Source organism: Gasterosteus aculeatus, chromosome 18, assembly GCF_964276395.1.
Source record: "Gasterosteus aculeatus chromosome 18, fGasAcu3.hap1.1, whole genome shotgun sequence".
NCBI classification, from domain to species: Eukaryota; Metazoa; Chordata; class Actinopteri; order Perciformes; family Gasterosteidae; genus Gasterosteus; species Gasterosteus aculeatus.
The window spans coordinates 4,844,859-4,860,312 of record NC_135706.1 but is presented as its reverse complement, the minus strand read 5'-3'; the positions used below and the strand labels follow the sequence as shown (position 1 = coordinate 4,860,312).

Here is a 15,454-nt window from a genome sequence, read left to right as displayed (position 1 = left end):
AAAGGTGTTACTGTGGGTTTTTTTCACATTTTGGAGATAACTGTATTGATTATGGGTATTTACATTGTTCTTCTGGCCTGTGTGCGCTTCTATCTTGCTTGTAAGTTTATTTTCCTGCAGTGTGTTAACGGTCTCTCAGCCTGCACAACCATAACAATTACATAAGACAAAGGCTTGATGGTCATAAGGAAAGCATTTAATCAGCAGGATTATAGACCCAAATACAGTCCAGCTGTAATTCATACAATGTATGCACACAAATGTCTCACATTGCCGTTTGTTTAAATGGGGGTTGGCACCAAACTTTAGTGATTTTATTATTCAGCATCATGCCGGACATTGTCTGCTTAACTGCTAATTTAGTGCCACCTAAAGCACAAAGCTGAATCAAGTTAATCAATTTGGAATTTGAGGCTGAACCAGAGACAGGTGGAGCTATTTTGAGTCAACATGCAGCTTCTTAGTTTTGTTGTGGAAAGCCAATCGAGCAGCAAAGTGCATTCACTAGCTAGACTACACATGCACCTTTTGGCTAATGCAGTACATCATGCGCTGTGCCCCATGAGCTGCAGAGGAGTAGTTGGACTAGGTATAAGGGGAACAAACAGATTTTTTTCTAATTTTTTCTTCAAATTTAGTATTTAATGAATAAACTTTTTACAAATAAACTATTTTGAAAATAAATATTTCCCCCCTTCTGCCTGGCCCTAACCCTCTACAATACAAGCTGGTGTTTTTATAGTAAAGACATAAAACAAAAATCCTTGTTGAAACATTTGGAGTTTTGGATTAATTAAACCCACCTTTTCAAGCAATAACTAAAACCATGCATGCAGTCCAGTTTTCACTCCGAAAGTCAAGACTAAGTGCAGATTCTACTCTTTAGCAATACTTTACACACTGAATTTGACATCAGTCCAGTCTCTGCATAGGCAATGTGAGGGACTTCCCTTCCCACTCTCCATTACTAATAAACAGGACTCCACACATCGTGTCAAAGAAAACCAATTGCAACCCCACTCACACCTGATAGTCACAGATAAACACAATCAATAAATGAGCCTCAATAGCAGAAAACAGGCCTTAAAATTAGGTGTTTTTTCATGTAGTGACATTCAGTTAAAAAAGGCCTCCTTGAATGTGCCAAAACAATATTTGTAATATTTCCAGAAAATGTAAAAAATCTTTGAAATTTTAGGTGAAATATTACTTAATTTCATATTTATATATCATATTAAGAAATGTGAATTCGTCTCTGGGTTCACTTAAAAGGAAGACAGTCAGGAGGCATCACTTGCCTCCTGTTAAATCATTTGTTGGGTAAACTCATCATGGTGCATTTCCTGCCTTGGTTTTCTTCACATTCAGCAGTGGGGTGTATTTTTGGGGGTAAAAAAAGCATAGTGGGAGAATAAATTGTGACCTGTACAGAGCTTCTACAGTACATCTAGAACATAATTTCAGTGAAAATAAAGACTCGAACTTGTCAGTTGCAGCCTCTGAAAATCCAGTTTGTTCATATTCATTGGCTGACCGTTCTCATATTTGTCTTCCAAGCCTGCCTTTTTTCCCTTTCTTTTTTTAGGTGGCCTCATCCGTGTTTGACATTTGAGGGACAAGCGCTAATGTCCTTTCAGGTTCTGCGTTAGATACAAGGGTCCAAGCACCAACTTTCTGCATCTTCTAGTCTAGACAATCACTGTGCCAGAAATAGTTTGGAAAGTCATCTTTTTTTACACTTTTGTACATACTCTAGATACATAACACGTAAGCTAGCTGTATGACATGACGTTGGTGTCAATCATAAGCCGATGCATGTAATCTTGAAGTTGTTTCTTTAAGTTTAAAACCACTAACAAACATGAAACTGTCTTCTTGCTTTTTACATTGTATACAGCAATGAAGAAAAATGTGTAAGGGTGAGCCTCTTTGCTACTGCATTTCTCTGAAGGGGCGAAACACCTGTGTACAGAATTAGGTCTTTTCTAGTAAAAAGCAACATGTCATATTAAAAGGAAAGTAACATTTGTGACATGAGTCATTGTGCCATGACGCGAGGGGTTTCCATAACATTTACCCTGAAAAACCACAGAGTGTGTCTTTGGTGACCTGTGAGCGTCGGTGCCGCAGCCCTATTGCTATTAAATCGCCCACTTTCTCTGCCAATTATATAATGGGACTAAATCTGTGGTGGACCAACAACAAACCGCCAGTCTGTATGAGGGTCTGCTCCTGATCTGTGGCTATGCTGCTTAAAGGGAATAACCGAGGGGGAAAAAAACACAACCACTTCACAAATCTGAATACAAGCTAGCGCAAATGCTGATAATGTGAGACAGTAACCGAGGTTAAAGAACAAATAAGAACAAACTGAAAGAAAAAAAAAGGAGCTGGCCAAGTCAATTCTCGTTCAGGGCTTATTCTGGTCTTCTTCTGGTCCCTCTAATTCTATACTCTCCAGCAGAGTATGTTTCTCCTCCTCCGGCATGAGAGTGACAGGATTTATGTGAAAGATGTGCCTGTGAAAGAGGGGACAAAAAGTTGAACATTTTGAAACTATTGAGTTTTACTATACTCAATAGTTGACTGACTATTGACAGCAGATGGAAATGAACCTCTCTGGCTAACTCGGGCTCACTTACAGTACAACTGATAATTAGTGTCCCTGCAAAAAAAATGAATAAATAAGAAAGGTCTGACGGTGACCAACGACATGGCTAAGCACACCTCACAGAACATTATTCACTCCCTCATAAACCCCACAACACAAACTCACTTATGTTCACAAGTCGGGAAGAACATGTCCAAGATCTTGACGATAACCGCTGACCCAACGACACCGATGACCACCACCCACATCACCAGGAAGAAGAGTGGCAGCGACTCAGAGCCGAAGCGCCTCAGATGCTCCCTCACTCCCTCCACCCACTGACACATGGCCTGAGGAACGGACGGACACAGGAGCCATGAGAATTTCTTGGTGCTACAAGAACTCAAGAGTGTTCCAGGCGAAAGGTTATAAAACAAACCAGAGTGAATTTATAAAGCTGCTTTCTGATTTCTCACTGGAATACAATTTGGTTAGCTAGCATGATGGATGAACATCTAGAAAAGTGCGGCATGTGATATTACTTCTTGTGGGAATGTGCAATTATATTGGTCAATAGTTTAAGTTAAAGCATGACATGCTCCTAACGCTTGGCAACATTTGGCACAGTTCAAAGACATCAGCACTGATCCTAGGGGTGCAGGGGGATAATAGGGCCACTGCTGTCAGCTCTGGCAAACTTACCTTGGCCTCCCACCTTCACAGGGTTTTACAATGAAGCATGTGAGTGCCCATATAAGTCATTGCTAGATGATTAATATCGTTTTGATTGTTTTGTAATAAACTGACTGATATCTCTTCCTAGCTTGCTTCAAACAGCCTGTCATCCCCCTAAACAACAAACCGCATTGACCACTGACTCAAAGTGTTTCTCAACTCCTCAGAGGCAGTCGTCAATTAGGGTCAGGTATCAGACTTGGCTTACAGAGTAAGAGGATATAGATTCTTTTGTTGGAGTTTCCATCTGAATCTGGTCCGGCTGCTTCGGCTTCCTGACATCAAAATCATCATCGTATCTGATGTCGTACAGAAGGTCGGGGTCCATGCGAAGCGGAGTCTCCGGGAGCTTTCCAGGTGCCGCAATCTCCTCCAGCGTAGTCTCTGTGTGCTTCAGGGGGTACTGGCTGGTGGTCTGCGACATCAGCTCTTCTTCGTCTGATTTTTAGAAAGTACAGGACGGTTTTAAAGCACACACTTAAATGGGCGGCTATGGAGTGTTTAGAGAAAAAGCACTGTGGTTTCGTACCTTTTCTGGGATTTGGCGTTTCCGTTACAAGCACGTCGTTCTCCCTGGGAAGCTTGAAGATCTCACTGTGTCCAATGGGGTAGATGTTGGTAAACTGAGCAAGCTTCTGGAAATCCGGGCTCATCAGGATTTTCACCTCACACATGTCAGGCTGCTGGACCTACAGGACCCAAAAGTGTGAAGTTGTATTCGAGTATTACTATTACAAATCATGTGGGTTTTTAGGGTATTATTTTCATCGTCAGTTCTGAAAGGATTTTACCCTATTAGTACATTTCAGATTTTGAGGTAAAAGAACAAACAAGGTTATAATCAATATATACATCAAAATATATTTGTTCTTCAATTATCTTGGTCCAAAGTTATTTACCTCTCTGCCATCCATCTCTATCACTTCACTGAACACCTGTAGAGCCACCACTTCCTCTGAATCGCTGTATAGCCGGTTCTGGCTCACCATCACCCGCGTGACAGTGGACACCAAGTCCCCAGACTCAAACTCACTGGTTCCATTGATGCCGTCTACTGGAAAAATACGATTCAAAGTACATGGTTATGACAATCTGCCAACCAGTGGACTTTCTGGAGGGTTAAGTTAGATTAGTACTTTCTTCTTGGGTTTGTTATCATGGTTTGGATGTGAGGAAAACTCACAGAGGAGTGCTTGACAGTTGAACCTGGTGACCCCTGACAGCTCTACTGGGATGTCATTGACCAGCACCTGTTCTTCGCCCACTGATATGTTTAAATTGATCTGGAAAGAAGAAACAACACTGTGAAGGCTGATTGGCCACCTTTACGGCTGCGATAACGTCAGAAAACTGGGCTTATAACGTAATGCAATACCTGCAAATTGTTGGAGTCTTGCTGCTGTGTATCCACAACCGTCCCCGCCGTCACATTTATTAGGATACTTTCCTAGAGATCAACAATTAAAAAGAAAAGCAAAATCAGACGTGAGGTTAGCAGCGCATTGGACGATGGGGTGGGCAGGGGGGGGCTAAGCTAAAATCAACATCATCAAGCTAGCAAGGTATGCTGTTGGTATGCTGTTGGTGGCACTTAAGTTACCGTATTCAGTTGCCTTGGCGAAGACTCCGCGCATGCCACTGAGACAAAAAGGAGAGCGATAACACTAATGGCTATCGTTAGACCTGTCGTTTCCATTTTCGCGAAAACAGCCAGTCGACAGAGTTAGCGTTAGTTAAAACAAAAACACTGAGCAAGACGTGTGAACTGCGCATGCGCAGGGAATTTCCGAACATTCTCGCGAGTTTAGGAACGAAAGAATGGCGGTGCTCCTTGAAACGACGTTAGGCGATATTGTTATTGATTTGTTCACAGAGGAAAGACCAAAAAGTAAGAAAATCCAATGGTTTGCTCTTAACGGCAGTTTACTTGGTGAACTGGTGGCCAGTTGAGTTAACGTTAGCCATTGATGCATCAAGCTGATGCAGTGTTTACGTTTAGTTTCTGCTAGCTTAGGCTGTTAGCTCGCCTGAGTCTATTCAGTTGTTTATTTTAGCATTATCTAACAGTTAAGTACCATTTCTTTACACCACAACTGGGATAAACCCTTTTTGTGGGCTTCTTTAATTTACGCCAAATAGACTATACGCGTCAAAAACTGTGAGACTATTTGAATGACGTTGGATTGACTCGGTTTATCCTATTGTGCTCTTTTATTTCGCAGCTTGCCTCAACTTCCTGAAACTATGCAAGATAAAGTACTACAACTATTGCCTCGTCCACAACGTCCAGGTAAAACTAAATGGCTCATTGACCACTTCTGTAACAAAGGTAGTTGCAGTTATCAGTATCCCATATGTCAATAATCTAAGCAACACTGAGACCATTGCCCTTGGCCCGTATGGAGGCGTTTTAGAGTATCACGGGTCTTTTGCATACACCTTATTTACATTGCTATTGTGATCAAAGACTGCACATAGTGTTCACAACTTTGATTCTGAATTATACCCAGGAAAATGTTTAGCTTCCAAAGTCTCGTTAGAATCATATTGTCAGAGAATCCTTAAATCCATCCAAGCATAAGATCAAAACAAAGCAGGGTACAGTTTAGAAAACTTTATTAAACGAGGAATGCTAACGGTTAGTCACATGATCACCTGCGCGAAAGAGGGCAGGAAACTGAATTTCACCCTCCTGCTCTCTGCACCTCGGCCGACACACACGACCCGCCCCCCATGTCAGTCACATGCATGCCACGTTCACTGGACAAGCACACAGTAGGAAACCAGAATATCATAACATGTCCCACACAGCAGCTGACAGTGGGGTTACAGTATAAAACTTGCGGGCCGCACTAACATTACACTTTCATATTAAGGATGGGGCCACAAAATATCGTCCCGAGGGCCGCAATTGGCCCGCGGGCCGCGAGTTTGAGACCCCTGCTCTAAAGTGATGTGAAGTGTATCGTGGCTGGTCATGCACTGGTGTTAACACTGCTCTCATTATTTGTCTATCCAGCTTTAAGGGGGACACTGTTAGGATGCTATAACGCTGTGATTGTCTCCTTTTCAGAGAGACTTCATTGTGCAGACCGGAGATCCTACCGGGACAGGCCGGGGTGGAGAATCTATCTACAGGTCAGTCATCCTCACCACAGTAGTTTATTTTCTTTCTTTTTTTGACGCTTGAAGTTGAACACTGTCACGATCTTCTTCTCTCCTCCTCCTTTTTAAAATATTTTTTTTAGCAAAATCTATGGGGACCAGGCCCGCTTTTTTGATGTAGAGAAAGCGCCACGCATCAAACACAGGAAGAAAGGGACTGTGTCCATGGTGAACAACGGAAATGATCAACATGGCTCACAGGTAAATAGTCATGCTGTCTTAATTAACTACATCTGTCCTTAACAATTCCTGGAGTGGTCAATCTTGTGGCTGGTTGTACATAATATTTTTCAACATAAATCACATCAAATTTACAGATTAAATGCGCCATGCTGGGTGCGTTATATGATGTGTGTAATCTGATATTGTTGTCCTCAGTTCCTTATAACCATGGGTGAGAACTTGGACTACCTGGATGGAGTTCACACAGTGTTTGGGGAAGTGACAGAAGGCATGGACATCTTGGACAAAATCAATGAGACCTTCGTTGACAAGGACTTTGTTCCATTTCAGGATATCAGGTGAACTTGAGTTTTAACTGTACAGTCTGGTTCGTACCTCAATTCACCAATAACTGTTTATTACGGTTTATTTTGATCTATTTTGAACCATAAGGATAGACAATCAAAATCCCTTGCATGGGGACAGAGGGAGTGTTTCACCCTCTAGAGCTTTGCAATATTCTTTGCCCCACATTTTTCCAGTCATGACACAAGAATTTAATTTTGCTGCAGGATAAACCACACGGTGATCCTGGAAGACCCGCTCGATGACCCTCCCGATTTGCCAGTGCCTGATCGATCACCTGAACCCACCAAAGAGCAGCTAGATGTGGGTGCCGTGATTCTGTTCATTCATTAATTAAATTCATTGAAAGATTTTACTTTAGCTTCACCTCAGACATAAATAATAGCCACAGCACTGTCTTGATTTTCAATCACACACAAGCCGATATTCGGCCCTGGAGCCAGAAACCTCATCTGGATGAATCAATGTGACAAAATGTACATAGTGAATGTAAGAACAGCATTTACTGCCTCAATAACTACAACAGTCTCTCTGCAGAGCGGCAGAATTGGAGCTGACGAGGTGATCGATGATACGGATGGTAAAGCCGCAGAGGAGTTGGAGGAGAGGTTGAAGGAGAAAGAAGCCAAGACTCAGGCCATCCTGCTGGAGATGGTGAGGAGAAGAGAGAGGACCTCTTTCTTCAACTGGCGCTGTGCCGTTGGTACACTTTGAGTACTTAATACACTTTCTAATGTCATCCATTCCACAAGGTGGGCGACCTCCCTGATGCTGATATGAGGCCTCCAGAGAACGTGCTGTTTGTGTGCAAACTAAATCCGGTAACCACTGACGAGGATCTAGAAATTATCTTCTCCCGCTTTGGAACCATACAAAGGTGACACTGCAAAGTGTGTGTGTGCGTGCGTGTGTGTGTGTGCGCGTGCGTGCGCAAATTGTTTCTCATGTTTTTCTGTTTTGTGTAGCTGTGAGATCATCAGAGACTGGAAAAGTGGAGATTCCCTGTGTTACGCTTTCATTGAGTTTGATAAGGTCAGCATCTTTTGTTTCTACTTTCCTTAACATATCTAATGAAAACTGCACTTTTGTATTTTTAAGATCATTCTTTAGCTTCCTAGTGCCCCCTTATGTAATAAAGTCTGGAGAAGCCGGCAAGGTAAATTCCCACTCTAACACCAAACTAACCAATCGGTGCAGCGGTACAACCGCAACTCAGAGGTTGAGAATTACTCTATTTGTCTATGAACTCTAAAAGCCACCCGTTGAGGTTTTATGTGTTAAGCTCCAGAACAAATACTTGTGCCCGATAGATGCCGGGCACAGGCACTGAGTTTTGTTGTCAAGGGTTGCAATGTTTTGCACACATTGTTACACTGTATGATATCACTAAGTTGACATCAAATCTCATTATTTCACTCTCTGAAAAAAGGGAGCAAGTGGATTTTCCCACTGTGTTGAATAAGGGTGACTGAACAGAACACTGATGAAGTACAGCGCACATACTAAAAATATGTCACCTTTCCCGTAGGGATGTATTGTACACAGAGAAGTTTTGATGATTATTTTTATTTTTAGGGATTGTCCCCTTTTAACATCACTTTTTAGTGGTGTTTATGACATATGATAATATTTCTGAGGACAGGCGTGATCCATCATCTAGTGACAGAAGGAGAAAAAAAAACATTGCTCCATTGTTTGTTCTTTTTTATGAGGTGTTAATAATCATCACATGGGCTGCTGGAGTCATTTGGTAGAGAAGTATCATTTTAGAGTGAAGTTTGTTTGTAGCACGACAGTTTTATTTTTGATGTTGAAACGTTTTTATATATATATATATTGCAGCTGCAGAGATTAGACAATTGAGTTTGAGTAAAACATCTCTAATTTCATACATTTTATCCATCCGCGGCAATATGGGGATACTTAATCTCTTCCCATTTTTTCGACTGCTTTGATACTTTTTCTGTTTCAAACCATTTTTATGATAATACTCTGCAGATTGATGGATTATAGAAATAGTTACTAGTTGAGGCTCTTATAAAGATAACTACCATTCGGATCATCATATTATTACAAATTATAAACTCAACTGATTTTATTATGGTTAATGATCTTTTTACATCAACTGTTTCTACAGAACATGACCTTTGCTTATATTACACTTCCACTCTTTATTTATGCTCTCTGTCTCCAAAGCAAGAAGATTGTGAAAAGGCATATTTCAAAATGGACAACGTGCTGATCGATGATCGACGCATTCACGTAGACTTCAGCCAGTCGGTCGCAAAGATCAGATGGAAAGGCAAAGGTACTCTCACTGAAGGCTCTATGGTGTGCATGCTATGAATATATCTGTATTTGCACTGAATGGTGGACATGTTAACGCCATCCACCGCTAGTTTCCATATCACAGACTTCTGTCTTTCCTAGGTGGGAAGTATACTAAAGATGACTTCAAAGCCTACGAGAAGGATGTGGAGAACCGATCCAAACTTGCCCTCAAGGATCAAGTGAAGCCGAAACAAGAGTATCCTTTTGTGTTATTACGCAGAGGTTTCATTTTTCAGGCACTCCACTCCACTGCGCTCTCTAAACCAACATTTTTGATTTGCCAAGTTCTTTCAGCGCTGGTTTTCTCAACTTTCGGGAGCTTTGCCTTAACCTTCCGGAAAGTTCCAAGTATGACCTGATAATTGATGTAGAAGAGGAGGCGACAAGCCACCGGCACTCTGAGAAGAAGCACAAGGAGAAGAGGCACCATCATCATTCAGATGATGAGGACACCAGGAAGTCCAAAAAGCACAAGGTATCTCCAAGCCAACACTTTACTCTCTCTTTGGTTTGTAGGGTGGGGGGAAGTTGCAGTGTCACAAGCACAAAAAAATGTTTTATCACAAAAGTCCAGATTCCAGCTTGGGAGGGGCGTTGAGATTGTATGAAGTGTCTCCAAAAGCCATTACATTACATCTTCATGGCGCAAGATCACAACGGACGTAATTTAAGCTTCCCTTCCCCACAGAGCAGGTCTATACCTTGTTCTTTTATAAACAGACATGAATAGTCTGTGAAGTTTTTCACCCAGGGGAAACATTGGTATGCATTACATAGATGTGTTAATAATAGTGCTGATTTCAGAGCACCTCTATCTCTTCCACATGGCTCTCAAAATGCTCAAAATCCAGCTAATCCGGCACCTAGAAGCTAACGTTGCTAACAGCACTAAACAGCAGCAACGATGCCAACAAACCAATGAGCTAAATGCCCTTATGTCATTATTACATAAAGGTCTACAGTGTCTACACCAGTGTTGATTTTGTCCGCTATTTTTGATTTAGTCTTAGTCTTTCGATGAAAATACATATTAGTTTTAGTCACATTTCTTCGCTTTAGTCTATGTGGCGTTTGAACTATAGTTGAAATGCGTCTGTCTCACGGTCAATGCGTGAGGCTTCAGAACCTGCAATGAGTTTATTATGTTAGACGTGTTTGGAGAAGCCTGTAACGGACCGTCTCATCCAGCCGAGAAAACGCTGCCTACAGTTGCCAGAGAACGGAGCACGCAGGTCCGCATGGATCTCTGATGGCTTTAATAACCTTCAATAACCGCCTTTACACAACAATAAACAATATAGAGAGATATAGAATTACACCCGCCAAAGTGGCTTGTGAGAGAAAGACTGCTTTACTTTCCACAGCAGAATTCCACCCGGATTAGGCTGGTCGGCGGGTGCTGATGTCAAGCCCTGACTATAAGTTTCCATTTAAGTGCTACTAAAATTGAAATTTAAAAAAAGTAATGTGACCACCAACATTTTTGTCTCGTCAACAAAAGTTAGAATAGATTTTGTCTTTTATTTTTGTTTTCGTCACGTCTCAGTCTCGTTTTAGTCATGGGAAAAAGTCGTTAACAAACATTTTTTGTCATAGTTTAAGCCCCTTTCCTACTGGGCATTGTAGATACCAACTAACATCTGGCTTTTCAGTGGAAACAGTTAAAATTGCAATTGTTCATTCACGTAAGAAATTATTCTGCATTCATTTTGGGTAGTTTTAGTTGGTCTCTGTCGAAGCAACACTCAAACGTTCCAAATTACTCAGTACCATGTTTGAGGAGAGACTGAATAAATAACATCGAAAAGACGAGTAACCATGGTAACATTTCAACGTCCCCCTCTCCGTTTTTAACTCTGTTATCTAATGTGTTCATGACTCCGAACGTGTCACACCAGTAGGGAGGCATACCTTTTGGCAATGGTAGGTGGTATCTTGTGCCTATTTCCTTATTGTAAAGACAACAAGGTAGCAATCTCTAACACTCGTTCCTGAAATATTCATTCATTCAAAGTTTCTGTATTAAGGTGAACTTTGTCAGTAGATTAAGCTTAGTCGTTAGTGTGACCGTAATTGGGTATGGATAGCCATACACACCAGAGCCTGTTCCAAAAACAGGTCTACAAATGACGTAGATGGAGCCTTGTTAAACCGCATCCTTAGAGCGGTAGGCACATACGTTTACAAAATATTTACTATGTAGCATGCAGTATACCAAAAAGATCAGATGTATTACTGTATCCAGTTGACTTAGCCAATCAGCGTTGAGATCTCTACAGTGTCTTCGTTTCCCCTCCAACTTTTCATCCTTTCACACCAAATCAGTGTTGTCAACTTCCAGTCACACTGAACTAAACGTGGTTAGAAGACTAGAAAAGCGCTATACAAGTACAGACCATTTACCATTTAACTTTGGGACTTTCCTGCTAAATCTGGCTAGATTTGACTTTCCAAATCCTCTTGGTGACTTTTTTTGTCAAACGCGACTATCGACTAATGTCGCGACTTTTCCTGGTTTTATTGGAGACGTTTCTGGTGTCTGATGTAAAAACACGTATCCTTCTGCATTTACTGTGTTCAGCGAGTCAGTCTCCCAGGAGCCTCGTGCAGCCCCACCTCTCTGCATCCAGACTGAAAATCAATCGCACATGCGCAAGCTGGCGCTGATAAGTTTAAGATTTACAATAAATATTTAAACGTCTACTGTGTAACTGGTATACTGCGGTTAAACAGCCCATTTGTTTTAAGTGATTGCCAAAATAAACGTGTGCAATATACTACCTTTTGGACTAATAATTCAATTTTGCGGATTCCAATGCGTGGAAAAATTGTACAGTTGCCCAGCACTAATGTATATATCTTTTACTAAAAGTACATCTTTCCAAAATGGTACAGGTAAGGTGGTACAGCATCTAAAAGTACAATGTCTACAGGCATACAGTCTAAAAGTATATGGTCTAAAGCAGGGTCAATTGCCTGCCGTTGGAAAAACAATCACATTGGCAGCTAACGGAAAACTTGGTAGCGCTAATTAGCGATCCTTGCTTACTAACGGACACATTTAACTTCATTCAAAAGCAACCCTGTAATAATGTATGTAATGGTTGTGATGGTTCCCTCACTTCTGACGGATGAGAGGCTTGTGGTTATATATATCGATTTGTTTTGTGCTCACGTAACGTTAGTGGTGTTGTTCCATTTGGTGTTGTTCCATTTGGTTACTCTGACCTGTTTGGTTGCTGCTTTTAACAAAGACTGTGCAGTGCCATTTACAGCTGAATTTATTAATCCCTTATTGCAGGAAAATATCAATCGTGTTCTTTAATATCTGAGTTCCTGCTGGGCAGGCTGGCTTCATGGTATGATGTCAAATGAGGTCGACGGTGACACATGGGTAGAGAGGGTGCGCCAGGAACCGCAAGGTTGGCAGTTCGAGCCACGCTGCTCCATGTCGAAGTGTCCCTGAGCAAGACACCTAACCCCTAATTGCTCCCCGACAAAATGCCTGGAAATTATTCCAAGTGAAACACCTACGGGCAGTTTAGCGATACCAATTAACCTGATTCCCAGAGCATGTCTTTGGACTGTGGGAGGAAGCTGGAGTACCCGGAGAGAACCCACGCAGACACGGGGCGAACATGCAGACTCCACACAGAAAAGTCGCTGGGCGGGGTCGAACCCAGGATTCTCTTGCTGTGAGGCAACAGTGCTAACTACTATCCGATGTAGGTGTCCGATCTGTTTTTGAAGAAAGCCCATCAGCTCAATATGTGGCTCAGCAGGACAAAATCCCAAAACACTTAAATAGTAGCTAATAGTTACCAAATACCACACTGCAGGATTGGTCAGAAATCAATGTCTGTGTATAGCCACTGTTTTTTTGTTTTCACTGAAGACTTTTTTTCTTCAGTAAGTACAAAACCCTTGTCGACTTCTACTTTGTGTGTTGTGTGTAATATACTTCATAGGGATAGCCCCATTGATAAGTTGCTCATTACTTTCAGAAGATCTGATAAATGTAGATTTAGTAAAGCATCGTATCATTTCATATATTAGCAATCACCTGCCATGAATGTTTGATTCAGTGTTGTACTATTCTCTATTATATTTCCAGATTGCTCTGCTGCATTAATGTTTGCATTTCTTCTGAAGATGTTTACAGTGCTTATTTTATCACTCTTGTACACTGTTGGGTTCGTCAATCCAAAGATACTGTATGTGTCCTATTCTCCAAGATCATATGTTAGCATCACGGTCCTGTAATGACCAGGGATGTTTAATAAGTCAAGATCTCATGCGCTCAAAAAAACGCCCTGGGTTCAGCTTCTTGTGATTCTTGAGATTATTTAGCTTAAAAAGAAGAGTTCTCTCAACACAAGAAAAGTTCATCCTTCATTTAGTTGCAAACATTCAACGTCGACAAATCTGGAGTCACAGTTTTTTTGGGAATGGAATAGATAAACTGTAATCTGTAAAGTAAGAGCTGTACCACAAATTCAATGTGTCTGAATATTTGTCTCTGAGATTTAGAGTGGAAGTAAAAAGTACCTTGAGTAAATGTACTCTACTGTGACATCTCCAGGACAACAAGGAACGCCGGCAAGACAGAAAGCGCTCTCAATCCCGCTCACGCTCCAAAGAACGGGACCACAAGCACAGCAGGACGCAGCAGCAGCACGGAAGAGAGGGCCACGACAAAGGCCACAGCGACCGGAGCCGTAGCGGCTCCTCCAAGAGATCCAATGAGAGAGAGAGAAGTAGGTACAGGTGAGGAAATGGAGCCAAGGAGATGCGGCCACCCTACGCGCGGTATTATCGATCTGCTGGTTCTCTTTTACATCATTTTGAGTTTAAGAAAAAAAAAACAATTGGATGATGTTTAATTCCTCTTCCCATTGTCTTGAAGAGGAACAAATGTGTGTAATTGTTTTTTTAAATAAAAAAAACCCTCAATGTAGCGGGTGTCCTTTTTTATTTTCATTAATTATTTATTTCCTGTGATCATTACTAATTTGAGCAATTCCACTACTGTCTGCAGTGGTCTCCCTCAATACTGTTGCTACTACTGTTGTTGACCCGCTGTAACACAAAAACAGCATGCGGTCCTGGTTTAACTAACTAACCTAAGCAAACAAAAAATAAAATCAATATACACCGTTCTTCCCTATCTAACAAAACAGATGACAAAAAGAAAGAGAATGTCGTCACTCCCTATTTCCCTGCACAATAAGTGTTACAAATAGGTTTAATGTATAACTATATACACAGCAAACAGATCCAAAAGGGCAAGGCAAGAATCAAGGCCAGAATAACACGTAATTTAAATCATAAATAATTTTATATTAATTTCAAACTTTTCAAAATTGAAAATTAAACACATTTTATTTATTTATTGTAAATGACCTCTGCCCAGGGTGGCACGGTGGCGCGGTGGTTAGCACTGTTGCCTCACAGCAAGAAGGTCCTGGGTTCGATTCCGCCCAGTGGCCTTTCTGTGTGGAGTCTGCATGTTCTCCCCGTGTCTGCGTGGGTTCTCTCCGGGTTCTCCGGCTTCCTCCCACAGTCCAAAGACATGCTCTGGGGATCAGGTTAATTGGGGACTCTAAATTGCCCGTAGATGTGTGAATGTGAGTGTGAATGGTTGTGTGTCTCTGTGTAGCCCTGTGATTGGCTGGCGACCAATCCAGGATGTACCCTGTCTCTCGCCCGAAGTTGGCTGGGATGGACTCCAGCCCCCCCGCGACCCTGTGTGCAGGATAAGCGGTTTGACGATGGATGGATGGATGGACCTCTGCCCACCTGCAGTAGCCACGAATATTTATTTTTTTCCGAAAATACATAGTCCTTTTTTCTGGGTGTACTGGTGAACAGAAATGGAAACAAGTGTTCGTAGTGAAGCTCAACAAAAAGGTGAGTGCATCGAGCAGCGTAGAAACGGAAGAGTTGCAAAGCTTCCCTCCCCGAGACGGAACCCCTGGTCGACTTCCCCAACCGCCATTGCAGGATGTAGCCTGCAAACTCTCAGAGCAGATGCTTCAGTGTTTGATAGTATATCAGCTGCTGTTTGTGTTTACCTTTGGTATCAGCTAAATGCCTAAAATTCTT

The 15,454-nt window shown here is 41.8% G+C and overlaps 2 protein-coding genes across 3 annotated transcripts; one reads left to right on the top strand and one right to left on the bottom strand.

The window, feature by feature from the left end:
- Positions 1-174: 174 nt before the first annotated feature.
- Positions 175-5,104, bottom strand: ginm1 (glycoprotein integral membrane 1). 2 transcript variants are annotated; one of them, XM_040160060.2, is made up of 8 exons: positions 4,926-5,104; positions 4,701-4,772; positions 4,509-4,608; positions 4,225-4,379; positions 3,855-4,014; positions 3,534-3,763; positions 2,777-2,940; positions 175-2,519 (listed from the first exon to the last, which is right to left on the bottom strand). In XM_040160060.2, the coding sequence occupies exons 1-8, from the start codon at positions 5,019-5,021 to the stop codon at positions 2,411-2,413; spliced, it is 1,086 nt and encodes a 361-aa protein (XP_040015994.1). In that variant the 5' UTR covers positions 5,022-5,104; the 3' UTR covers positions 175-2,410. The 2 variants fall into 2 exon arrangements, with proteins under 2 accessions (XP_040015994.1, XP_040015995.1); XM_040160061.2 differs by having other exon boundaries at positions 4,225-4,376; positions 4,926-5,069.
- On the top strand, positions 5,073-14,306 carry ppil4 (peptidylprolyl isomerase (cyclophilin)-like 4). The gene is made up of 13 exons (XM_040160059.2): positions 5,073-5,213; positions 5,548-5,615; positions 6,399-6,463; positions 6,574-6,691; positions 6,869-7,011; positions 7,225-7,321; positions 7,556-7,672; positions 7,771-7,895; positions 7,984-8,050; positions 9,215-9,326; positions 9,449-9,545; positions 9,692-9,824; positions 13,932-14,306. Exons 1-13 carry the CDS (start codon positions 5,144-5,146, stop codon positions 14,118-14,120), a joined length of 1,401 nt encoding a protein of 466 aa, XP_040015993.2. The 5' UTR covers positions 5,073-5,143; the 3' UTR covers positions 14,121-14,306.
- The last annotated feature ends 1,148 nt before the right edge of the window (positions 14,307-15,454 follow it).